This window comes from Gadus morhua, unplaced genomic scaffold (assembly GCF_902167405.1).
Source record: "Gadus morhua unplaced genomic scaffold, gadMor3.0, whole genome shotgun sequence".
NCBI lineage: Eukaryota > Metazoa > Chordata > Actinopteri > Gadiformes > Gadidae > Gadus > Gadus morhua.
This window is the reverse complement of record NW_021964145.1, coordinates 256,875-284,464: the sequence shown is the minus strand read 5'-3', so window position 1 is coordinate 284,464 and position 27,590 is coordinate 256,875. Positions and strand designations below refer to the sequence as shown.

The 27,590-nt window shown below is 45.9% G+C and overlaps 1 protein-coding gene and 3 non-coding genes across 4 annotated transcripts; all 4 read left to right on the top strand.

Annotated features, from left to right (window-relative positions):
- Nucleotides 1-4,910: 4,910 nt before the first annotated feature.
- Nucleotides 4,911-11,660, top strand: LOC115539181 (uncharacterized). The gene is made up of 11 exons (XM_030350324.1): nt 4,911-5,119; nt 6,133-6,547; nt 6,636-6,741; nt 7,018-7,599; nt 7,746-7,958; nt 8,144-8,367; nt 8,457-8,573; nt 8,746-8,912; nt 9,002-9,103; nt 10,918-11,020; nt 11,367-11,660. The coding sequence occupies exons 1-11, from the start codon at nt 4,911-4,913 to the stop codon at nt 11,658-11,660; spliced, it is 2,532 nt and encodes an 843-aa protein (XP_030206184.1).
- Nucleotides 11,661-24,428: 12,768 nt separating this feature from the next.
- On the top strand, nt 24,429-24,510 carry trnas-aga (transfer RNA serine (anticodon AGA)). Its single transcript has one exon. It is a non-coding gene; the product is annotated as a tRNA-Ser (tRNA).
- A 317-nt stretch (nt 24,511-24,827) lies between these two features.
- On the top strand, nt 24,828-24,899 carry trnaa-ugc (transfer RNA alanine (anticodon UGC)). The gene has a single exon. It is a non-coding gene; the product is annotated as a tRNA-Ala (tRNA).
- Nucleotides 24,900-25,769: 870 nt separating this feature from the next.
- trnaa-cgc (transfer RNA alanine (anticodon CGC)) lies at nt 25,770-25,841 on the top strand. Its single transcript has one exon. It is a non-coding gene; the product is annotated as a tRNA-Ala (tRNA).
- Nucleotides 25,842-27,590: the final 1,749 nt, after the last annotated feature.

The following is a 27,590-nucleotide window of genomic DNA, read 5'->3' as shown; positions in this document are numbered from 1 at the left end:
GCTGGCTTTCCCGTATTGCGCACCGCTGCTGCTTCCCGGGGTTAGCCCCGCCCTACGATTGTGATTGGTTTAAAGAAATAAAAACAGGCCAGCCCAGTTTCCCCCCGGATAGACGGCTCTAAATAGCGTGGTTCCAGACCATTCTACTTGCTGTAGTTTGGTCTGGCTTTGCGAGACTACTCCCATTGTAATGTATTATGTTGCTCTACCTTGGTCAGTAACTTTGGTCTGACGGTAGTACTTTTAGCTCCAGCCTAGCATAGATTATTGAATCAGATTAGGCCATTAGCATCTCGCCTATTAGTATCTTGCTCAAAAGTGACTAAGAATTCAAAAAAAAAATCAGTGGATAGTGAAATGTGGCGATTGTATATTCTGATAAAACATGGAACTATACTCTCATTCCAGCATAGTAAATTAGGACATTTGCTGACACATCTGAAAATAGTCCCTCCATGTGTTAAAAGGATTATCAGGAGTGAATCAACCCGTAGCCCTGTTGTTTGAGGTTGCCGAGTGCTGTCAATAGGTATCAGAACGACAGCAATAGTTACTACGTAGACCAGATGCGGGCATATGAAAACGAAACTCACATGCCCTCAGCAGTTAGCGTTGGCTGCCGTTACGCTATTTGGTCTACCGTGCATGGAATTCTGTCGTTCTCATGCCTATCGACAGCACTAGGCAATGTGAAACAACAGGGCTACAGGTTGATTCACTCCACAAAATCCCTTTAAGTCAAGTTGTGCAAGCCACGGTACTGGTCACCATGTTCATTCTCTGTTGGTAGACTTTGTAATTACTGAAGTATTACATAGGGAAAATATCAGATTTCTTAGTTACGTTTGAGCAAGATGCTAATGGGCGAGATAATGGTCTAATCTGATTCAATGATCTATGCTTGGCTGGAGCCAAAAATGCTACCGTCAGACTCAAAACGGCTGGATGAACTGGAGAAAGGTAAATCTCAATTAGGCTACTTAACTCCAGGGAAAGTGGAAAATTTGTGTAATACCCCAAATGGTGACGTATCCCTTGAATTCTACCCTAATAAAGTGGACAAACTATTTAAAGGAACTAGGTGGAATACTGTCTTGTCTTGTATGCTGCCACATAATAATACAATAAGCATTTCAACTCATAGCACCGTTGTGAACACACATTTTTATGTACCGTCCATAATGTAGTTTTTCTTTATGATTTGCTCCTTGCAGCCTGTGGCCCTTTTGAAGTGATAAGAAGATACAAGAAGGTCCTGAAAGCATACAATCAGGGCTTGAAATTGTCGGCTTCCTGTGCATACGCAGGGGTGAACGAACTCACAGTCAGGTCCACGGCAAGCATTGCAGAGTTGACAACAGCGTCACCTGCCAAGTTCACAAAGCTCCTCGATAAAACAAAACAGGCAAAGCTGAAAGATGTAGCAAATTTATGCGAAAACTACATTAAAGGTGATGCTCAGGTTCAGACAAAAATAGATGACTTAAAAAGTCAATGCAAATTAATCCCGTATGCAAAGAGAGCATAATTATAATTTTTTTACCCGTTCGTGTTGTTTTTTTTCAAGAGTGGTTAAGAAATATTGCCTGTCTCTCACTCTGTCTTTCCCTCACTTTATTGTGCTCTGTCTCACTGTCTTTCTCTCTTTTCCTCACGCTCTGGTTGAAACCCTCTCTCTTTCTCTGTTTATTTGATATACCATTTTATACATTCTGTTGGCATTCTAGTTTGATCCTCTTTTTTGATCAGTTTAATGATCAGTGTTCCAGTAGACCATCTGGTTAACCATCAGTGGTCAGTGTTCCAGTAGACCATCAGGTTAACCATCAGTGGTCAGTGTTCCAGTAGACCATCAGGTTAACCATCAGTGGTCAGTGTTCCAGTAGACCATCAGGTTAACCATCAGTGGTCAGTGTTCCAGTAGAAAACAAAAAGCTAGTTATTTGTAAGAGAGTTATAAATAAAGTATTTTCATCCCCCTTCCCAACAGTGTGTGCTGAGATAATTCATTTCCAGTGTGAGAGTTAAAATATTTGCTATCGTTAATAAATGTTAGAATAAATATTTGTTAATAATTAATGATTACTGTTCCAACTTTATTATAAGGGTCCCCAATACTAATAGTTATATATTACTAATATATTAATTAAGCTTAACCAACTTTATTATAAGGGTCCCCCATACTAATAGTTATATATTACTAATATATTAATTAAGCTTAACCAACTTTATTATAAGGGTCCCCCATACTGATAGTTATATATTACTAATATATTAATTAAGCTTAACCAACTTCATTGTAAGAGTCCTATGAGGAGTGGTTCATATTGGGACAGGCAGAAGCACAGATTAATAACAATTAGTTAAATAATAATATGTCATTAACTGTTATATTAACATATAGTTTGTAAATAAACATTTAAATAATGTAAGAAATAACTTAATTAGTGCCAAAAATACATTTAGTTAACTATTAATGAATATTAATACAATATTAGTTAATAGATAGTTTTCTATTTGTTAAAACATTAACATACAGATTGTATGCAAACAACTAATATTTAATTAATGATGAAAAAACTATTAACTTGTGCCAAATAGATATTTTAGTAACAATTAACAAATATTAACAAAGGGTTAGGTAATGACTAGTTTGCTATTTATTATGGCACCTTATTATAAAGTGTTACCAAATGATCCGATCACGAAACATTGCTGAATGTTACTGTGTAATGAATCTTTAAACAAAATGAGGTCACGCAATGCTTTACCTACCAAAAATGTTGCAGAATGCTAATGTTTGAACATGATAGAGAATTGAAATGTCGAAACTGTGTGGTTAAGGTGATGGACTAGAAATCAATCGGGGTCTCCCCGCGCAGGTTCGAATCCTGCTGTCAACTGTACAGGTTAATCAGTGTATGTTTAAGGGACTGTTTAAAGGATCAACAGAAATATGTCATGTTACTGCAGACCTCTTTCGTTGTCTTCCCAATCATTTGCTGAAGCATTTCTCCTGAACTGAGAGGGGTGCTATGGCTGGGACTGTCATAGTGACTGTCTAGTTCACAGAAGAGGCAGTGTTCTAATCACATCAGTAAGTTGTGTAATGTAAGTAACCTACTCAATTGGAATTCCTTTAGCCGCCAGTTCTGATAGCTTAACACATGATCGGGCCACGCTACATGAGACCTTTTTCATTGGTGTATCAAGTAAACAAAACAATAGGGGTACTGTGGCTTAGCTGGTGATAGCGCCTGTCTTGTAAACTGCTGGGAGTTGAACCCAGGGAACCAAGTGTAGGTACCCTGGGTTCAACTCCCAGCCGTACCTACACTTTTTGCAACAGCATCATCTGGTGTAGATGTGATAAAAGTGTTTCTTGCAGTTGTAAACTTGCAATCCATCAATGCAATAGACTTTCCATCAATGACAACGGCGGCAGGCAAGCAAAATTCTCTATAAAATGTATGATACCCTAGTGCCAACTGATGACCTATTTGTCCCTTCTATCGTTAAGCAAAGCTTCAGGAATCGGTTTTACAGATGTACAATTGAAGTAACACAGGGGACTTCTCTCAACGGCAAAGCGTATGCTTCTCATGTAGAAGGCCTGAGGTTCAATGCCTGCCGTCTCCAAGATGTGATCAAAGCTAGCTTCAGTCAATTTGAAGACTATTTCAAAATTAGATCAAGCAAGGCTTAACCTACCCTAAGTGTTCCAGACTCTTCCTGTTCCAAAAAGCCAGAGACTTGGAACTCTAACTGTCTCCGAGGTCCTAACACATTACAAAAGGTCCGAACAATTCCGAACGAGGTCCGAACACATTCCGAACGAGGTCCGAACACATTCCGAACGAGATCAAAGAGTTTCAAACGAGGTCCGAACGAGGTCCGAACAAGTTCCGAACACTGTCCGAACACTGATTCCGAATTGTGTCACGTGACCGAGGAGGCGTGGTTATCGCTTTAGAGTCGCAGCAGAGCTACAGAGAGATATATGTACAACTCTGAAGTCGCAGCCATTCTTTTCCACCGCATCACTACAGACTCGGGAAAAAGGTTTGGAAACTTGATTAATACTTGCATTTGCGATTGCATTTCTCGTCCCGGCAGCATGATATTCAACTTTGTATTTCAACTTTCTTGTTACCTGGCCACTTGGCCACTTTTCTAACGGAGCTTCTGACTGCTGTGCATACTAAAACTGTGTGGCTACGGCCAGCAGTGTGGGGATATTGGCGATATGAAAGAATCAGAAGACCAATAATAACTTATTTATTTGCCGTTTAATGATGTCTTGTGATGTGAAATAATTGTGCCAGGGTTCGTCCCCTCCGGTAATGGACCCTCGTTATATGTTGGGGCAGAGTGCAGATGTGTCCAGACATGCTTATGACATGCTTGTGCCAAGTTTAATTATTAACAATAATAAAACAGTACTGCAAAACATACCTACTACGGCCAGCAGTGTAGGGATATTGGCGATATGATAGAATCAGAAGACCAATAATAACTTATTTATTTGCCGTTTAATGATGTCTTGTGATGTGAAATAATTGTGCCAGGGTTCGTCCCCTCCGGTAATGGAGCCTCGTTATATGTTGGGGCAGAGTGCAGATGTGTCCAGACATGCTTATGACATGCTTGTGCCAAGTTTAATTATTAACAATAATAAAACAGTACTGCAAAACATACCTACCTACCTACATAAATACACACACACACACACACACACACACACACACACACACACACACACACACACACACACACACACACACACACACACACACACACACACACACACACACACACACACACATTATAATAATTTCCTCCACTCTGTCTGTCTGTACACACACATAGCCTAGCTCGACATTAACCTGTTTTATATTTAATGTTCGCAGATGACTAAGCCAGGAAAGCCAGACAGCTACTGGAGGGACCTCTGTATAAAATATGCCCAGGGCCTTTACCGCTTCTCGACTGGCAAACGGCCAGGGGCCAAGAAATGGAAAAAGGCCTTGGAGAACATCGATGCTTGCCACTGCAGAGCCATAGTGGTAGTAAGGATCTGTTCGGGAGAAGCCTTCAGTGCTCCTGTGGCTTCCACAAGGTATGTGAAATTATTTTCCCCCTGTGGGTTCCACAAGGTAAGTGAGTTATTTACTAATTGATTGTTTACAGAGGCAGAGGCAGGGAGAGGAGACAAGGAGGCAGGGAGAAGAGACACAGAGACAAGGAGAGGAGTCATGGATGCAGGGGGAGCCCAGTCCCACACAGAGGCAGAGGCAGGGAGAGGAGACAAGGAGGCAGGGAGAAGAGACACAGAGACAAGGAGAGGAGTCACGGATGCAGGGGGAGCCCGGTCCCACAAAGAGGCAGAGGCAGAGAGAGGAGACAAGGAGGCAGGGCCATCAGTGGCAGGACAGGAATTGCAGTGCTACGGGTGCAACCAGCTTGTGGAGGCAGCACATTTTTCAGAGCACCTGTCCGACCACCATACTGAGGAGACGTGTGACACCTGTGGGGCCAAGGTGGAGGGTACTGTTGGTCTTTTGAACCATATTCAACAGGTTCACTATGCAGGATTCGTTATGCCATCGATGCAAAAGCCAACAGTCCTAACATCGAAGCCAACGCCATCACCACCGAAGCCCACACTACTACCACCGAGGCCAACTCCATCTCTGCTCCCTCCTTCAAATAGCTGTGCCGCGCCATACCACACTGCAACTCCACCTAAACCAACTCCAGTAGTTTGGAAAGGTTTTCTTCCCGATCAGTTTCGGAAAGTCATCCAACCGGCAGATCAGGTGTGGATTGCCAAGTGTCTATATGAGCCTACAGGTCAGCTCAAGCAGAAATTTGAAGCCTGCTGGTTTCACCCCCCACTGGAGCCCAAACCCTCTCGTCCTGAGCCTGGGTGGTACCACCGGCAGAGGCTGTTCATCTGGGCACCCATGAGGATGTGGGGGATTTCCTTAAAATGCCCAAAATGTTCCGGGAAAATGAACAGCTCCGGCATATACAGAAAGGTCAGGGAGGTGATCGATGTGGATAGCCGCTATTACCTAGTGGGAGGGGACTATCCACGTTGCAGCAAGTGTTTGAACCCTTCCCTCTTAGTCCCTTCCCATGGAGCCAGGATATTCTGTCCCAGTTGGATGTGGCACACAGGAGCCTGTTCCCCGCTGTCCTCACCACCCAACTGGCTCTGGACAGGAAAGCAGTGACTTTCCTCAAGCCAAGGACCAGTGGAAACAGTTCCTCCTACCTCCAGTCTGCGATGGAAGAAGCGCACAGTGAGGAGTGGGCACGGCAGACCATCCGCTACCTCTCGGACTGTGAGCGGCACAAGAAAATGGCTACCTTCATCCCCTCTGCAGCTGTCTATCTTCCTCCACCAACCTTCAGGCCCCTTCCACTTGCTCAATGGTTTGAGACGGTCCACTCCAACGACATTCTCAGCCATCTGGATGAGATGAAGGGAGTGATCACTTCTACCTATGGTAGAATTCTGAAAATGGATTCAACAAAGAAGGTTAGCGTAAAAACTATATAAAATATAAAATGTATAATTACAAAACAGGAAATTGGTTTACTTCTTAGTGCTTGTGTTTGTTTTACAGATCACCAAGAAGCTGGCTGGCGGGATCGGGGACAGTGCGGCATGGATGTCCAATATCAGAAACGAGTTAGGCCAGGTCCTGAACTCTGTTCTGACGTCGGGTGAAGGTGCAGGGTTGGAAGAGTTGTGCCAAGGCGTCGTCACTCGGTACTAGAATGCAGGCCAAGCTGAACCTGAGGCCATCTATGTCGACCGAGACTGCTGCAGCCAGTCAGGTGGGTGAAAATCACACACACACACACACACACACACACACACACACACACACACACACACACACACACACACACACACACACACACACGCAATTGGGAATTTGCTTAATCATGGTGTAACCACACACAGGGTTAGGTTGGTCTATGTAATTATGTTGTTTTTTACAGGCGTGTCTTCAGTGGCTAAGCTGTTTCACCCATGGCAAACTACAGTGCGCTTGGACAGCTTCCACTTCATGAGGCGCTTTAACTGCGGCCTCACAACAGAACACCACCCTCTGTATGGTATTTTCTGTGCCAAGCTTTCCTCCTGCATTTTTGCACGGGACCAGGAGGATGTGCAACGCCTGAAGGAGGCCAAGAGAGAAGAGTGGAAGAGCAGCCACAGCGGGCATACTCCCACTGAGGAGCAGCTCATGGCCACCATCAGTCCAGGCGAACTGAAGAGGCACTGCAGGAGGAGGACCCGTGGAGTGGAGGAGACGCGGGGCATGATCTCAGGGCTGCTGGAATCAGTGTGGGAGCTGACGGACACCACAGGGCTGCGTCTGGTGAGCCATGACAGCATGCGCCATGTCTGGGAAGTGCAGCAGAAGCACCTGGAGTGCCTCCAAGACCCTGCAGGTGTGGCACTGTACACGAAGGTGGGGACACTCCAGAAGGGCGGCAAAGAGTTGGACGTCCTAAGGTGTGGTAGGGGGTCCTCCTCCCTGGAGAGTTTTCACAAACACCAGTGCGCTTTTATTCCAGGTACATTTCTTTTTTTAATGTTCTTTTCTGTTAGGACAGAGAATGTGTTGTAATTATTCAAAATAACAAAATGACCACTGTCGGGTATTCATGTGTATTCACTTTACAATAATGGTTGACTAAACATAGTATTTATTGTTCCTTAGGCTGGCGGTGCAATGCTGTTCACACACAGATGTACATGCTGGAGGGAGTATCGAGGTGGAACATGGGCCGGGCCAAGGAGGCAGTAGATGTGGAGGGGGCCTCAACCCTCAGAAGCTTTGATGTCCGCTTGATGTCCCACCTCAGCAACTTAAGCCAGCGCGTTCTTGGTTCCACTCTGGTGCCAGAGTTCACTCCACCCGGGAAACCTACTAGTAAGAGAGATCTCAGAGCAACACTGATTGACCAGAGTATTACATCCCCTCCTCCTCTTTTTCTTAGGCACCCCCCCTATTCAGAGGACATGCATTTCTATTGCGCGAAGATTGTGCTATTCATGTAAGGGATGGATGTGTGTATGTATGTCCTTTCTTCATCTTTGTGTTTTTACTGGTTACAGGCGAGCGCATAGCAGTGGAGTATTTATTGGCCCAGACCAACAGAGGTGACCTGCTGGCTCCAAATCAGGTCCCTGAGGTCCCCTCGCAGGTACTTGAGGAGGAGGATGAGCCGGATGACACCATCAGCATGACTGACATTCTGTGCCAGTCAGCTGCGATAGGGGCTGGTGATCCTCCAGGTGCTGTGGTGGGTGACGCTGAACCCGGACCCCTCGTCACACAGGTCAATAACACTTTCTATAACACCTTACTCAAAAACACAAAATTTGACCGAAGTAAATGTGGTTACAGGTCTTCAAAATCCCCTTGCAGGTGCAGGTGCTTGAGGCGGAGGAGGAGCCAGATGACACCATCAGCATGACTGATCACACAGGTGATCCTCCAGGTGCTGTGGAGGATGACGATGAACCCGGACCCCTCGTCACAGAGGTCAATAACACTTTCTGTAACGCCTTACTCAAAAACACAATATTTAACTGACGTAAATGTGGTTACATTTTAATAAGATAAATGAATGTAAAATCAGCATTGCTCACATATTAGAAACAAGAGTGTACATTTATTTGCTTGGTTTTTCTTTTTCTCACTTATCAATTTTCAGACCAGCCAATGTGACTCAAGGGGCGTTGTGGGATGGGATGCGGTTGATAACCTTGCAGGCTACCTAGTTGGCTTGAATCGCACCATCACTGCCTTGTCAATGAAGGAGGAGGCGGACATAGTCCAGCTATATACAGCTCTCCATGACATGGACAAGAAGCATTCAAGGTACAAAATAGTAATTATTTTGTACACCAGAATTAAACATACATTCCATGGAATGAATGAAGAATATGGATGTCTCTTTCACCGTTTAGCTACACCCAGAAGGCTAGAAAGAAAGGACAGACATCAGGAGGACCATGGAGAGCACCGAGGAGGCCGAGTGGCTCTGCTCCTGGACAGCAGGCGGCAGAGAGGTGCTTGACCACAATTTGCTATCATTTTGGTTCAATACAATAGGGGTACTGTGGCTTAGCTGCTGAAAGCGCCTGTCTTGTAAACAGGGGACCCTGGGTTCAACTCCCAGCAGTACATACACTTTTTGCAACAGCATCATCTGGTGTAGATGTGATAAAAGTGTTTCTTGCAGTTAAATAAAAAACGGAATTGTCCTAACTGGCAATCTTGCTTGTGGTTGTAAACTTGCAATCTATCAATGCAATAGACTTTCCATCAATGACAACGGCGGCAGGCAAGCAAAATTCTCTATAAAATATATGATACCCTAGTGCCAACTGATGACCTATTTGTCCCTTTTATCGTTAAGCAAAGCTTCAGGAATCGGTTTTACAGATGTACAATTGAAGTAACACAGGGGACTTCTCTCAACGGAAAAGCGTATGCTTCTCATGTAGAAGGCCTGAGGTTCAATGCCTGCCGTCTCCAAGATGTGATCAAAGCTAGCTTCAGTAAATTTGAAGACTATTTCAAAATTAGATCAAGCAAGGCTTAACCTACCCTAAGTGTTCCAGACTCTTCCTGTTCCAAAAAGCCAGAGACTTGAAATTCTTAAAGTGTGTTGTCGTGGCCGTACCTGCCGGTTTTTGGACTGCCTCCGAGGTCCGAACACATTACAAAAGGTCCGAACAAATCCGAACGAGGTCTTAACCTGCTCTTAACCAGGTCCGAACATATTCCTTCAGAGATCAAAGAGTTTCGAATGAGATCCGAACACAGTTCCGAACAGTATAGGTCACGTGACGCGGGAGGGGCGGGAATATACGATGAACATCGCGTTAGAGTGGCAGCCATTTTTTCCACCGCTTACGGGAGATAAAACATCGGTAGAAAGGTAATAACGTATTTATTTGTCGTATAAACGAAATAGTTGTGCCAAGTTTCATCCCCTCCGGTAATGGAGTCTTGTTATGTGCTTGAACAGCGCAAACAGGTGTATGAAACAAGTTTAATTGTGCCAAGTTTAATTATTAACAATAATGATCCTTTAGTTCGCCTGCTTTTATTTTGTGAAGCACTTTGTGCTACAATGTCTTCGTATGAAAATATTGATTGATTGAATAATACAAATAATGATGATAACATTAATATTATTAGAACTTTATTTGTATAGTAATAAAACAGTAATGCAAAACATACCTACCCACCTACAAACATACATATATAATATATATAAATACATACACATGTATCATTTCTACCAATCTGTCTGTCTGTACACACACATAGCCTAGCTCGACATTAACCTGTTTTACATTTGATGTTTGCAGATGAAGGAAGCAAAGCCTGATTCCTATTGGAGGGATGTATGCCTTAAGTATGCTCGGGGCCAATTCCATTTTACCACAGGCAAACGGCCTGGGGCCACAAAATGGAAAAAGGCCTTAGAAAAAATAGATGCTTGCCCGCTGCCGAAGCAAATGAACACCAAGGATCTGTTTGGGAGAAGCCTTAAGTGCTCCTGTGGGTTCCACAAGGTAGGTGAAATTATTTACTAATTGATTGTTTGCTGGTTTGTTTGTTTGTTTTTTCCTCTGGTGGGCTTCAGTGATTTTGCAGTAATGCCTCTGATGTTTTCAAAGCCTGTTTGCTTTTTATTGATTTTCTTTTAACATGTCAGAATAAACACTATTCAATACATCATTCTATTTTGTGGATTTATTTATTGAACAATATGTATCTGTACCATTCTGGAGAAAACGAGTATAGTAGTGTATGATTCTTAGTTGCATGTAGCATAGCATGGCCCTCTTTTTGTAACCCCCCCCCCCAGCCAGCAGATCTGTCATCAGGCTCTGCTGGGTCTAGTGAGGCAGGAGGAGTTAAGACGGATGAGGCAGGGAGCACGTAGGCAGCGAGAGGAGAGACGGAGGCAGGTAGAGGAGGCACAGAGGCAGCGAGAGGAGGCACAGAGGCAGCGAGAGGAGGAGAGACAGAGGCAGCGAGAGGAGGAGGCACAGAGGCAGCGAGAGGAGGAGACACAGAGGCAGCGAGAGGAGGAGACACAGAGGCAGGGGCAGTCAACGCAGAGGCAGGGAGAGGAGACGCAGAAGCAGGAGAGGGAGTGCAGTGCTGCCTGTGCAACCTGCATGTGGAGGGAGACCGGTTCACCCAGCACCTGTCGGACCACCACACGGAGGAGCAGTGTGATACCTGTGGGGCCAAGGTGCAGGGTACTGTTGGTCTTTTGAACCACATCGAAGTGGTTCACTATGCCTTCAGGGTACCATCAAAGCCGTCTCTGCCCCCTTTTTCATCCTGCTCTGCCGCGCCACACCACACGGCAGCTCCACCAACTGCAGCACACTTCAGGGTACCATCAGAGCCGTCTCTGCCCCCTTCTTCATCCTGCTCTGCCGCGCCACACCACACGGCAGCTCCACCACCTGCAGCACACTTCAGGGTACCATCAGAGCCGTCTCTGCCCCCTTCTTCATCCTGCTCTGCCGCGCCACACCACACGGCAGCTCCACCACCTGCAGCACAGAGGGTCAACTGGAAAGGTTTCCTGCCTGACCAGTTCAGAAGGGTGATCCAGGAAGCCGATCAGGTCTGGGTTTCCAAATGCTTGTATGAGCCTACAGGCCAACTAAAGCAAAAGATCCAGGCCTGCTGGTTTCACCCTCCACTGGAGCCCAAACCATCCCCTCCTGAGCCTGGCTGGTACTTCCGGCAGAGGCTGTTTATCTGGGCACCGATGAGGATGTGGGGGATCCCCTCAAAGTGCCCCCAGTGTTCCTCAAAGATGAACAGCTCCGGGATTTACCGGAAGGTAAGGGAGGTGATCGACGTGGATAGCCGCTATTATCTTGTGGGAGCGGACTATCCACGTTGCTGCAGGTGCTCGCAGCCGGTCTGCCCATGGAGCTGCGACATGCACTCACAGCTGGATGTGGCACACAGGAGCCTGTTTCCCGCTTTCCTCGCAACACAGCTGGCTCTGGATAGGAAAGTGATGACCTTCCTGAAGCCGAGGACCAGCGGGAACAGTTCCTCCTACCTCCAGTCTGCCATAGCGGAAGGTCACAGCGAGGAGTGGGCACGGCAGACCATCCGCTACCTGGCTGACTGCGAGCTGCACAAAAAGATGGCTACATTTGTCCTCTCTGCAGCCATATACCCTCCTCCACCACCCTTCAGGCCCCTTCCACTCGCCCAGTGGTTTGAGACAGTCCACTCCAACGACATCCTCAGCCACGTGGAGGAGATGAAGGGTGTGATCACCTCAACGTATGGGAGAATCCTGAAAATGGACTCCACAAAGAAGGTGAGGGTTTCAACAGTAGAAAAATATACAAAATTGTATAATTACAACCAAACAGGAAATTGGTTTACTTCATAGTGCTTGTGTTTGTTTTACAGGTCACCAAGAAGCTGGCTGGTGCAATCGGGGACAGTGCCGCCTGGATGTCGAACATCGGCAACGAGTTTGGCCAGGTGTTGAACTCTGTGCTGACGACGGGTGAAGGTGCAGGGTTAGAGGAGTTGTGCCAGGGCGTCGTCACCCAGTATAGGAATGCGGGCCAACCTGAACCTGAGGCCATCTATGTTGATCGGGACTGCTGCAGCCAGTCAGGTGTGTGAAAATTGCTCTCTCACTCACTCACACACACACACACACACACACACACACACACACACACACACACACACACACACACACACACACACACACACACACACACACACACACACACACACACACACACACACACACACACACACTCTTACTCACTCACTAACACACACACAAACACACTGTTGGTAGCATTTGTATTAAATGTATTTATTTAATACCAATGCTACTTTGGGGAGAAGTGTCAGGCAATTGGGAGTAACCACACAAAGGTGTTGTGGTCTATGGTATTAAGAATGGTTGTTTTTCACAGGTGTGTCTGCAGTGGCGAAACTCTTTCGCCCATGGAGGTCTGCAGTGCGCCTGGATAGCTTCCATTTTATGAGGCGCTTTAACTGCGGCCTCACAACCGAACACCACCCTCTCTATGGCACCTTTTGTGCCAAGCTTTCCGCCTGCATTTTTCTCTGGGACCAGGAGGATGTGCAACGCCTGAAGGAGGCCAAGAGAGCGGAGTGGAAGAGCAGCCACAGCGGACATACTCCCACTGACGACCAGCTCATGGCCACCATCAGCCCAGCTGAAATGAAGAGGCACTGCAGGAGGAGGATGCGTGGAGTGGAGGAGATGCGGAGCAGTATTTCAGGGCTCCTGGAATCTGTGTGGGAGCTCACAGACACCACAGGGCTGCGTCTGGTGAGCCATGACAGCATGCGCCACGTGTGGGAAGTACAGCAGAAGCACCTGGAGTGCCTCCAAGACCCTGCAGGTGTTGCACTTTACACGAAGGTGGGGACACTCCAGAAGGGCGGCAAGGAGCTGGACATCCTTAGGTGTGGTAGGGGGTCCTCCTCCCTGGAGAGTTTCCACCGGCACCAGTGTGCTTTCATTCCAGGTACATTTGCATGTGTTGTGATTATTCAAAATAGCACAATTACCACTGACGGGTATTCATATGTATTCACTTTACAATAACGGTTGACTGGACAGAGTGTTTTGTTTCTTAGGCAGGCGGTGCAATGCGATGCACATGCAAATGTACATGCTGGAGGGTATATCAAGGTGGAACATGGGCCGGGCCAAGGAGGCAGTAGATGTGGAGGGGGCCTCCACCCTAAGAAGCTTTGATGTTCGGTTGATGTCCCACCTTAACAATCTAAGCCAGCGTGTGCATGGTTGTGCTCTGGTGCCAGAGTTCACCCTTCCTGGGAAACCTACTGGTAAGAGAGATCTCAGAGCAACACTGGTTGCCCGGAGTATTACATCCCCTCCTCTTTTTCTTAGGCACCCCCCTACCCAGAGGACATGCATTTCTTGAGTGCAAAGATTGTGCTATTCATGTAGGAGATGGATGTATGTACAGTATGTATGTCCTTTCTTTATCTTTGTGTTTATGCTGGTTACAGGCGAACGCATAGCCGTGGAATATTTATTGGAGCAGACCAATAGAGGCGACCTGCTGGCTCCATCACAGGCCTCCATCTCAGAAATCCCCTTGCTGGTGCTGGAGGAGGAGGAGGAGGAGGAGGATGATGGCATCAGCATGCCTGCCATCAGCATGCCTGCCATCAGCATGCCTGCCTCTGTCACAGAGGTCAATAACATACAATAAGATAAATGAATGTAAAATTAGCATTGCTCACATATTAGAAACAAGAGTGTACATTTATTTGCTTGTTTTTTCTTTTTCTCTCTTATCACTTTTCAGACCAGCCAATGTGATTCGAGGGGCGTTCCGGGGTGGGACGCAGTAGATGCCCTTGCTGCCTACCTACTCGAATTAAACCGCACCATCACGGCCTTGTCAGCCAAGGAGGAGGCGGACATAGTTCGCCTGTACACGGCTTTACATGCGATGGATCGGAAACCTTCAAGGTACAAAATAGTAATTATTATTATTATTACACCAAAATTAAACATACATTCCATGGAATGAATTAAGCATATGGATGTCTCTTTCACCGTTCAGGTACACCCAGAAGGCAAAGAAGAAATCGCATGCGTCAGGAGGACCATGGAGAGCGCCGAGGAAGCCGAGTGGCTCTGCTCCTGGACAGCAGGCGGCAGAGAGGTGCTTGACCACAATTTGATATCATTTTATGAAATGTATTTATTATGTGTAGATTATTTTATTGAAATCCCTGTTGACATTGTCACTTGGTTCTTCATGACTTTATATCCTTGTTCACAGTACATATCATATCATCCTTCTCTCCCACAGGCTGTACATGACTCATGGCCAAGCAGCCCAGGACCCCGAAGCTCACAGGGTCTGTGAGTGTGTCTGCCTCAGACTCTTGAAAGAGTTTGAGCAGTCACGCAACAGGCCAAAGGACACAAAGGGGAAAACAATGCCCATCCCTCAGTCCATCGTAAGCGTGTACAGCCACATCAAACAGCTGCTGGAGGACAGCAGGGTTGTCTGTGATGACACCGACCTGGTTCTGGTGCCAGTAAACAACACCACAGTCTCTTCATGGTATGTGTTATTTCATTTACCTTTCCCATACAGTCAAGACAGTTTATAAAGATTTAACCTCAAGAAAAACCTCCACCTGCATGCTGGTTAGAAAATATGTAATAACCTTAGGGAGGGAGGATAGGCTTACATAAAATAATGAATGTTTGTGTTGTAGGCTGCTTAGGAGGGATAAAAGGAAGGACAGGGACATGTTGCTGCAAGGCACTGTACTGCCCAAACAGGTGCACCTGGCAGAGGAGCCTCTCCCTGCTCTGAACACCCTTCCGGCTGCCCCTGTGCAACATGCACATGGGGCAATGACATTTGAGGAGCCTGAAAATCATGAGGGGGAAGCTTTCCCCCGCCAGCGCACTCTAGCGGCGAACAAGCCTCCGCCATCTCCACCTCCCCAGTTCCCTCCACAATTTGGGCCACTTCCTCCATTTCCTCATCTTCCCCCATATCCACACTTTCCATTTCCATATCCTCATGCACCTCCACTTCCTCATGCTCCTCCATTTTACATTTCTACTCCATATCCTCATGCTCCTCCATATGCTCCTCCATATCCTCATGCTCCTCCATATGCTCCTCCATATCCTCATGCTCCTCCATTTCATGCTCCTCCACTTCCTCAAGCTCCTCCGTTTCCTAATTCCCTATCTCCTGATGCTCCTCCATCCCAGCCAAGGCAACGCGCCTGGAGGCTCAATAAAGCTGCCCAGGAGGATGAGGAGCTTACGTCAAGGGGGGATCCGGCACGGAAGAGGCTGAGAAAAGAAAACTACCACTATACCTGCAAGGGGTGCGGCCAGGCCAAAAATAAAGTCACTGGACACACCCAGCTGAAGGGGCGGTGGTATTGTCCTGCCTCAGGAATGACCCTGGAAGAGTGGAGGAATAGTGTGTAGTTGCTGTCTTTCTGTCTGTCTGTCTCTCTGTTGTTTGTCTCTGTCTCTCTGTCTGTCTCTCTGTTGTTCGTCTCTGTCGTTAAAATAAAGTTTAATAATTGTATTTGAGGCAAGAACAGCCTTCACGTCTTTATTTAATTTCCTCTTGAATACCAGGACAGTGAGTGTCATCCATAATTGAATGTGATTGTTAAAACTAAAGCCAGTCAGAATCAGAATAAGCTTTATTGCCAGGAAGGTTTGCATCAACCAGGAATTCTTTGTGGGTAAGTTGGTGCAGAACATGTAATTGCACAACAAACAGTCAACATAAGATAAATAAGACATATAGTATAACCATATATAAAAAGAAAGAATGTACAGAAAGTGTATGTGCAATGTGTAAAGATAATTCTGTGTTACTGTAACACAAGGGCTTTTTATGTTAATTGAGTGTGTAGTGGAGTAAGAGTCCGTGTGTGTATCGGGGAGGGGGGGGGGGACACGTGACTCGAGAACAAGCGAAGATGCAAGCGATATCGCCAGAGCCCAGGTTCGAATCCTGCAAAAGACATGAAAATTAAAGTGCTGATACTGTGTGTAAACAATGTTGAAAAGATAAGAGAGGTGATAAAAAATGATATAGTGCACGTTTTCCTCCTTTTTTCTCCTTTTCTTTTTCTCTCTTTCCCCCCTCTTTCCTCTCTCTTTTTCTCTTTTCCCCCGGCCGGGCAGTCCCTTTTGCCCCTTTTTTGTTGTTACCCTCCTCCGAATGGACTGGAAAAACAAGTCCTAACAATTCCTAACAAAGTCCTAACAAAGTCCTAACAGTTCCTAACAAGTCCTAACAAGTCCTAACAAAGTCCTAACAAAGTCCTAACAAGTCCTAACAATCCTAACAGAATCCTAACAACTCCTAACAAGAGCGGGGCAAAAGAGCCAATCACATGCTCCGAGGCAGTTGCAGCTCCAAGGTGGGGGCAAAAGAGCCAATCATATGCTTCGACACATTTGCCTCATCCAGGGGCAAAGTAACCAATCGGATTTTGTCTATCGCCCGTTTTTTCGACGCACAGTTTTCTGATAGGTGAGTCTGAGACGACAGGCTAAAGTGTACAGTTAGTAACAGGTACAGTTACAGTTAGTTACTAACTTTATTGACCGTCAATGAATATCTGGACACTGAAAGTAAGTAGAACTTACTAACATTATGCAAATCACTTTAGTGAAATCGTATAAGTATGTGGTGTGTTTGTATGTACTTCTGCCGTGACAAACGTTGGATGTGTTTCGTGAAGTTTGACAAGACGGTCACAAAACCTTAAAAAGGGATAGGCCTATCGCTGATCAAACGTTGATGTTGATTATTTTCTTTACTGAACGCTTTTAAGTGTCTTTTTCGTGTGTGTCATGTGTCCATCAAACTAAACTAGAACAGAGAGGCTCAGTTTTTGTGTATGTGTCAAGACGCGGTCTGTGTTATCACTGCTCATCTTAGCATAATGTGACGTTATCGGACGCCACCGCGCTCTTTGAAGAACCATGCTAATCAAGATTCTAAATAATAATAATGAATGCTGTGATATCGTTATTACTATGTGTATACTAGGGGTGTGAACGGTTACAAAAAATTGTAAACGGTTACACAACCCCTTTTTTTCCGTGTATATATAATACTAATAATAATAATACATTTAATTTAGAGGCGCCTTTCAAGACAACCAAGGTCACCTTACAGAGCATATAGTCATCATAAATCGTTTAAAAAAAACAAGACATTGTGAAAAAATAAATAGATAAATAAATAAACATAATACTGCATAATAATATGCATGATATATGTATATAGAGTATCTCTATTTATTTATTTATATTTTTTATTTACTCTTATCTTTTTCAGTACTTATTATTCAATGCTTTCATTATTGTTTACTGTTTACTGTTGTCTGTGTCTGTGTGTCTGTGTGTGTGTGTGTGTGTGTGTGTGTGTGTGTGTGTGTGTGTGTGTGTGTGTGTGTGTGTGTGTGTGTGTGTGTGTGTGTGTGTGTGTGTGTGTGTGTGTGTGTGTGTGTGCTTGTGCATGTATGTTGCCTACAGCAGCCTAATGTCTGCCTCTCGTCCTATAGAGATGCCAAAGGAGGGAAAGCCAGATTCATACTGGGCAGGTGTCATGGTCCGGTTTGCCCAGGGGAAACACAAGTTTTCTACTGGCCAGAGACCTGGGGGAAGACGTTGGAGGGCAGTGATAGAGAGGATTAAGAATTGTCCCCTGACCCCTATATTTGGACAAGCTGTCAGGAAATTTGACATTTTTGGGAAAAAGATCCCCTGCAAATGTGGCTACCATGATGTAAGCATTGTCATTGAATCCTTAAACATATGATGTGAGACAAACATGCTGACAAATGCTTCCTCTACAGCTGTTTCCCATGGCTGGTTCTTCGTTGTATGTGATTGATTCTCCAACTGACTTGTTTTGATGCAGAGTATTGTTTGATTTAGAGGATAAGAGGATTTAGAGAGTAAATACAAAATGTTGTCTCCCCCAGTTAGGACAGCAGGCAGGGACCGCTGCAGGTCCACAGGCAGTGCAGGCCAACAGCAGTAGAGCAGCAGATACACCAGACGCAGCAAAGGCTATTACAGCAGATACACCAGACGCACCAAAGGCCAGTGCAGCAGCTGGAAGTCTGGAAAGTTCAGCCAGTACCTTTATAACATGCTCCCTTTGTGCTCAGGAAGTGCTCTCTGACCACTTTACGCAGCACCTGTCAGACTTGCATGTGCAGGAGCAGTGTCAGCACTGCGGTACAAAGGCTGAGGGTGCTGTCAGATTATCAGAGCACCTCGAGAAGTGTCATGTCTTATCTCCACCAGACCTCCCAAACATTTCTCCTCCAGCCCCTTCAGCCCATCCCTCTACTACCCCAGCCCAGGCGATGACACCGACGCCAGTCCTCTGTCCCAGAGATGCTCCAGCTCCAGTCTGCCTCACAGCCAAGGAGACGACATCAAACATCCGTCTCCAAGATGCTCCTGCTCCTGTCCCTTCCAGAGTATTTGAGATGGCACCAGCGACTCAGAGAGGCACACCACTTCTTCCTGCCCCTGCCTCTGCTCCTCCTCCAGCAGCACCAGCACCAGCACCGGGGTTCCCAGTCCCTTTACGCTCTCAAGGGGTTAGCCGGGCTAGGTTTTTATCAAAGCCATTCCTCCGGGTCATCAAGCCAGGTGACCGGGAGTGGATTGCCCACATCATCTATGAAGCGAGTGGGCAGCTGAGACAGGAGATCAGGCAAAATTGGCACTACCCCCCAAGTCCAATCAGATCTGTGGCCCCTCCAAACCCAGATGACTATTTTAGGCAGAGGATGTTCCTGTGGGCCCCAATGCGCATGTGGAGCATCCCTCTGAAATGCCCTCAGTGCAAAAGAAAACTGCACCACTCTGGTATTTACACCAAGGTCAGAGAGGTCATTGATGTGGATTCATGGTACTACTTGATAGGGGGAAATTACCCAAGGTGCAGCCAGTGCAAACCATCGCAAACTTTCTGTCCTTGGAGTAGTGACATTTTAAAGCAGCTCGACCCCTCTAACCGCAACAAATTCCCTGCTGTGTTAACAACACATTTGGCACTGGACCGAAAATGCGTGACACTTTTGCGTCCCAGAACAGCAGGGAATAGCTCCAGTTACCTGCAGCAGGCCTTTCAAGAGGCACACAGTGAGGAGTGGGCTAGGAGATCCTGTGACTATTTCACAGATTGTGAATTTCACAGGAGATCCAGCCTGAAGCAGTCCAAGGCTGTTTATCTCAAGCCACCATCCTTCTGTCCCGTGCCCCTGGCCCAGTGGTTTGAGACAGTGCATACCAACGATGTTGTCAGTCACCTTGATGAGCTCAAAGGTGTCATAACTTCAACGTTTGGCAAAATTCTTAAGCTTGATTCCACTAAGAAGGTGAATGTACACCTACATAAGCTTGAGCTCATTTATTCTTTTAGGGTTGGATAACAATACATGTGCTAATGATGTATGCTTTTTTTTTTATATAGGTCACCAAAAAACTGGCTGGGGGAATTGAGGGCACCGCAACATGGATGACCAATGTGGGGAACGAGTAAGGTCAAGTCCTCAACTCTGTCCTCACAACCGGCGAGGGGGCTGGGCTTGATGACCTTTGTCAAGGTATCGTCCAACGGTACAGGGATGCTGGTGAGCCACAGCCAGACGCCATCTATGTGGATAGAGACTGTTGCAGTGACAGAGGTGAGTTACCTGTAATTTGTGTTGATGTTTTTTGCCAAATTAAGGCAGTTGGTGAGTTAGTCTGACTACAAATAAAAAAAATGTATTCATGATCTTGTGAACACAGGAGTGGGCCCAGTTCTAAATTGGTTTCGGCCATGGACATCCACTGAGCGGTTGGATGTGTTCCACTTCATGAGGCGATTCACAAGAGGTCTCACCACGGAACACCATCCACTGTATGGTACCTTCTGTTCTAAATTGTCGAGCTGCATTTTTGAGTGGGACATGCAGGACGTCTGTCATCTGAAAGAGGCCAAGCGGACAGAGCTGAAGAAGAAACATCAGGGCCATCAGCCAACAGATGCCCAGGTGTAGGCGAGCATCAGCTCTAAAGAGCTAGCCGAGCACTGCCGCAGGAAAACCCGGGGAGTGGAGGAGACCCGTGCCCTCATCAAAAGGCTTCTAGACTCCATGTGGCAGCTTGTGGACGGCACCGGGCTGCACCTCATCAACCATGAGCACATGTCTCGAGTGTTGGAGGTACAGCAGAAGCACCTTGCCTGCATCCAGGACCCACCAGGAGTGCAGCTTTATACCAACATTGGGTCAGGGCTGGAGAAAGGAGACAAAACGTTGGATGTCCTAAGATGCGGCAGAGGGTCCTCCTCTCTGGAAAGCTTCCATAAGCACCAGTGTGCTTTCATTCCAGGCATGTTAAAACCTCACACACATATGGTATATTTTGCTATTGAATGTTGACATAATATTGCAAGTTGTTGTAATCAGTGATCCTGTTTTTGATCTCATCAGGGTGGAGATGCAATGCATTGAACTCAGATGTACATGCTTGAGGGTTTGTCAAGGTGGAATTTGAACCGGTCAGCACAAGCACTTGGTATGACTGAGACATCCAAGACAAAGATATATGACATTCGCTTGATGTCCAACGTGAATGCGCTCAGCCAGAAAGTCTTGGGAAAACCTCTTCTTCCAGAGTTTATCCCCCCTGGGAAACCTACCGGTAAGAAATGTCTGCAGTTGATGATGATCAATCCTATACTGTGACATGGCAGGCAATAACACAATCATTTTTCACTGAATACTTATTGCAGGAGAGCGTATTGCTGTGGAGTATCTTCTCGCACAGTCAAGCAGAGGAGATCTTCTGAGACAGCAGGTTGGTGATATTGATGATGAGGCTAATGATGGCATCCTGCCAGATATCTTCGATGAAGACCTCGAGGATGAATGTCCGGATTTGACCGTACCACAGGCTCATGACCTCACATTGCAGGTAATATTATGTCAACAGTATATCAGACATCAAAAAAATATTGGAGAACTAATAAACAGTTCATTTTTGATGAAAAACAGACACAAAAAACCTTTAAAAGATAAATGTATTCTTTTATTAATCACCTCAGGAAATTGGAAGCGGTGGCCCCAAGCCCAGGTCAGCTCCCCGGTCCCCATTTGAGGAGAGAGAGGCCTCTGCAGGACCCGTCCACTCCCCATTTGAGGAGAGAGAGGCCTCTGCAAGTCCCGTCCACTCCCCAATTGAGGAGAGAGAGGCCTCTGCAAGTCCCGTCCACTCCCTAATTGATGAGAGAGATGCCACTGCAAGTCCTGTCCACTCCCCAATCGATGTCCTCGCCTCATTTGAAGAGAGTGGGCTCATTACTCCAGCTCCGGTAAAGTCGATAATGTTTCACCGTTAGAAATGTGGGCTTCTTTATATTATCAGATGTTTAATATCAGCTTTATTGGTTCAATTCTTGTAACAGGACACTAGGTGTGATGCCAGAGGGATTGCTGGATGGGAGGCAGTTGATGCCTTGGCAGGGTACCTGGTTGGGCTTAACCGAACCATCACTGCACTCTCCAACGGTGAAGTGGCAGAGATTTTGAGGTTGTACGCATTCTTGAATGTCTATGACCAGACCCCCACCAGATACACCCTCAAGACCAAAAAAACGACTCTGCCAGGACCTTGGAGAGCTTCGCGAAAGCGCAGTGGCTCTGCTCCAGGCCAGCAAGCAGCCGAGAGGTATCTACATCTCATATAGCTGCATTCTTTAGAATTTGTATGAGTATATTTATGTCAATATGTGAACAGGCATATACGATGAGCACTATGTGATCTGGTCATCTATTTGCAGATTGTTCATGGTCCATGGTCAGGCTGCTCACAGACCAGACCACAACAGAGTGTCAGAGTGTGTTGCTCTTAAGCTGTTAAAAGAGTATAAGGAAGCCAGAAATAGGCCAAAGGACAATCAAGGGAGGACATTTGCCATACCCCAATCCATCACAATGGCTTACTCCCATATCAAGCAACTAGTGGAGGACTCCAGAGAGATCATGGACAGGAGTGACCTGGTACTGGTAACCATCAACACCACCACCGTGTCCTGCTGGTGAGTTCATCTTTTATATCTTCATGAATTGATTGAATTGGATACTTGAACATTTTAAACAATTAACTCACTGTGTTTTGTTTTCTGTCTCTGCAGGCTGCACGATCGCCAAAAGAGAACGGAACGGGACTCTTTGCTACAGGGCGTGCAGATTCCACAGCAGATTGCCTTAGCTAAGGAATCCCTCCTGGATGCTCGTGACCTACCAACACAGCCAGTTCAGCATGGACACACTCTTTTGGAGTTCCAGGAGCCTGAGAACCATGAGGGTGAGGCAAAAATCCGCCAGCGACGCAGTTCCAGGACACCTGTACCATGTGCCATTCCACACACAGGTGGGGGAGCTATTACCAAGCACGATGCTGCTTCCGCTGGAAGCAGCTGTATGGAGAGCTGGTCCTCTACCTACCAGCCGCCCCCAACAAACTACCAGAGCTGGACTTCTTATCTCCAGGCACCCCCGGAACACTCCCAGGAGTACTCCTCTGCCCATCAGCTACCCCCAACTCACACTCAAGGCTGGTCCACTTACCAGGCACCCCTTGCACACTCCCATGTTTGGTCATCCACCCAACCACCACCCTCAGCGTCCAACCAGGGCTGGTCTTCCACCCACCCACCTCCCTCAGCATCCTCCCAGGGCTGGTCTGCCACCCACCCACCACCCTCAGCATCCTCCCAGGGCTGGTCTTCCACCCACCCACCACCCTCAGCGTCCAACCAGGGCTGGTCTTCCACCCACCCACCACCCTCAGCGTCCAACCAGGGCTGGTCTTCCACCCGCACACCGCCCTCAGCATCCTCCCAGGGCTGGTCTGCCACCTTCTACTGTCCTGACCAACCGAGGCTCCCTCACCAAGCACACCCAGAGGCACTAGGTCACCTTAATCGCCAGCGTGAATGGCGATTGCACAAGGCAGCCCTTGAGAACCAGGAGCGAATAAGGAAAGGTGAGCCCCCAAAGAAGCGACAGGCTAAAGAGAGCTACCACTATGAGTGCAAGCTGTGTGGTCAACCCAAATCAAAGAAAACTGGACACTCTCAGTTACGTGGAAAATGGTACTGCCCTGCATCCGGACAGACCCTTGAGGAGTGGAGAAGCTCCTTGTAATTACCCCAATACGCATTCTTTTTTATTGTAATATTTTTTATTTCATATCAGAAAATATGTTAACGTTCACTGTTGAAAAATAAGTATGATTGCTGTTGCAAAAAATAATAATAATTAGTTGCCGTTGCAACTATTTGCAAAAAAAAACAAAACAGAATAGTTGCTGATGTAACTATTTGCAAAAAAACAACAACAACAAAAAACAACTCTTGTGGTGTATTAGTAACACGTCCATCCTTGGGGTGGGAGACTCCAGGTGCAAATCCTGGCAAGAGTGTTCAACTTGTTGAAACAAATATTCATTATATATATCATATATATCATTTAAAAAGCATTAATAACAAACAAAACAGGGCAATTTCAAGATATTCTATGTAAATGGCTTGCAGTTCAAACCCATAAATCACTTAATAAGTATGTTTATTCTTCAAAAAGCATTATTTTGCATATTAAATGCTAAGAATTTCACCTGTTGTCAATCATTTTCTCCTCTTTTTCTTTTCTCTTCTTCCCTCTTTCCCCCTTTTCCCCCCTTTCTCATTTTTTTTTTTCCCCCTTCAAGCTGGCCTTTATGCCCCTGCTTTGGCCGAGTGGTTAAGGCGATGGACTAGAAATCCATTGGGGTCTCCCCGCGCAGGTTCGAATCCTGCCGATAACGGTTCTATTTGAATACGATCTTTCATTCCCTTGTTCAGCCAACACATACACATATTACGGTGAAACTGCATGAAATCAGTGCAAATATCTTAATCTAAGCATGTAGAAGGCACCATATTTAAAATCTGGCATTATCTGGAAAGGCACTTAGCAATCGATATTATCAGACAACATGTTCTCCAAACATAAAATGTCAATATTTAAAGGTCTGATAGATCCGAAGACTAGTGTTGTCAGGTCCAGGTGCAGAATGCCATGGACGAGAAAACTCTTGGTGTGTTCCGAAGCAGGTTTAAAATGTAAATTCTTGAGCAGTAAGGGGATGTAGCTCAGTGGTAGAGCGCATGCTTTGCATGTATGAGGCCCCGGGTTCAGACCCCGGCATCTTCATTTTATTGCCCTAGAAAAGTCATGTGAGTGCTATTTTAATCAAATGAGGTCACGCAATGCTTAACATACCAAAGATGTTTCCGAATGCTAATGTTCGAAACAAGTGAGAGAATTGAAACTGTGTTGTCGTCAACGATACAGGTTAATCAGTGCGTGCCATTTCAAAAGCGCACGCTTTTGTGCGCTCAAAAGCTAGTGTGCGCTCAAAAGCTAGTGCCGGTCAACACATTGATATGAGTACGGTACGTTTATGCACTAAGTGTTGACAGCCACAGAAGAGAAAAACATTGTTGCGTCACGACGAAGATTCAGGCCTGCCGACAAGCGTTGGCCAGTTCTGCTATCTGTACGCAGACTACTTCTCTAAGAAATGTATGATACCGTACTGCCAGTCGATAACCGATTTCCCCTCTTGTATCGTTAAGCAAACTTTCATGTATCGGTTGTCACATGTACAATTGAAGTAATCTGTTTTCGGCTCATCTGTAAAGCTTCTCATGTAAGAGTGCTGAGGTCCGATCACTAAGATGTGATCAAAGCAAGCTGTGGTCAAGGGTGTAGGACTATTTCACAATTTGATCACACAGCCTCAAGCGTTGCAGTCTGTTACTGTTCCAACAACTGATAGACTTGAGGTCGATAAGCACCATTGTCCTGGCCAAGCGGTTAAGCTGATGCACTAGAAATCCATTGGATCCCCCGCTCCATGATTGAAATCTGCCACACCAGTTTACCACCTCTGCTTTTAGCAGGCAGGCCAAATATCTTCATCTCTTAGGATGGCCTAGTGCAAGTCAACCTATTGATTGGCTGTATCATTAAGCAAAGCTTCAGGTATTGATAGTAGAGATGTACTGCTTAGTACAAAAAGGGGATGTAGCTCAGTGGTAGAGCGCATGCTTCGCATGTATGAGGTCCCGGGTTCAATCCCCGGCATCTCCAAATTGTAGTGAAGGTGACGAGATGATTATGAATGAATCCCTTATATAACAATTTGCATTGAGCCAGGGTTTAGATAAATTATGTAAATATAAAGCAGAGTGGTGCAACGGAAGCGTGCTGGGCCCTTAACCCAGAGGTCGATGAATCGAAACCATCCTCTGCTAGCAGGATTACCTAAAATAGCATCAATCAATCAATGAAATTAATTGCAATTCAATTTTTAGTCTAGCCTCAATAGATCGAAACCATCCTCTGCTATAATCAGACTGTTTCGAAGTTTCAGTCTTAAAATGAATAGCATTCAGAATCAAGAATCCTGTGCTGCAGTACGGGTGGACTACCCCACACGTATTTCCCACATCAGAAGCTGTGATGGCAATTTAAAGATGTTTACCACAAAAGATAACAATGCGCCTAACAATGCGCAAAGAGCCAGGGTTTAGATGTTGACTCTATATATTGTAATTGTTAAGCAGAGTGGCGCAGCGGAAGCGTGCTGGGCCCATAACCCAGAGGTCGATGGATAGAAACCATCCTCTGCTAGCAGGATTACCTAAAATATCATCAATCAATCAATGAAATGAATAGCAATTAATTTTTTAGTCTAGCCTCAATAGATAGCATGCAGTGTTCTACTCACAATATTAGAGATAAATAGCGAGCATTTTAAAACAAATATCTGTTACTAAAATGATTGAGCGTGGGATTGGTAGCGAGACTGGGGTTGATTGAAAAATTAAGAACGAGTATACCTACCGGTATACGCGGAAACATGGTCAAATTAATTGTATTTAGCGCTCGCAGTTGAGAGCATAGACTGTATGAAAGTTAAACTCTAACTCTAGTTGTGAGAAGTTCTTAGAAGTGTCTGGGTGTCAACCTCCTTTCCTGTTTTGCCTAGCGTTCCTGAGCCTTCTACGTGCACCTCTCCAGCATGGACTTCTGGGGTAACCCTCTCATCCTGGATCGTCTAGCGTGCAAAGGACGGTTCCTAGCCTATGAGCATGTCTTGGCAGGCTTTGGCCACTGTCGTTACGACCATACAATTGAAGCCTAGCGTGCTAGCATTGTTCCCCGCGGTAGCAGATGGGCGAATGAATACGTTATTCCAGACTCAGAGTTCCATATTTGACACCCTGCTTGGGTGTCAACGTTTGCGTGATCTTTTGAAGAAACGTAGAGTTGCAAAACCTGGGATGGACTAGTGTGGACCGCCGTCATTGCAGCTCTCTGCTGCTCCCTGCTAGCAGCGTCACTACACTGTCCACATGTTTCACAAATGGAGTTTGGCGAGACGTTGTCAGTGTCTGTATGTTGCTTAAATTCTCCGAAACAGTGGGCGCTAAAGATCAGCGCACGGCAGGCCATTGCAGCCAATGAGCTCGAGTTGAAAAAGAATAAAGCTTACAACACCTGGTATTCCCAGGCGGTCACCCATCCAAGTACTAACCAGGCCCGACCCTGCTTAGCTTCCGAGATCAGACGAGATCGGGCGTGCTTTTTTTTCTTTTTTTTTTAAACCTCATTTAATTTCGCACATCGTCCCATGTATACATAATTAACACAAATATATACATGCAACATCAAACATAGAGAAAACAAGGAAGATACTTCACATACATCTTAAACCAAAATAACTACAAATAATACTGAGGTAGCCAGCATGCGTTTGGAAAAAAACCTCCAATACACTGGCCCCTCACCAAATCAAGGAAATCATGTATTTAAAACCCTAATTGACAAGACAGA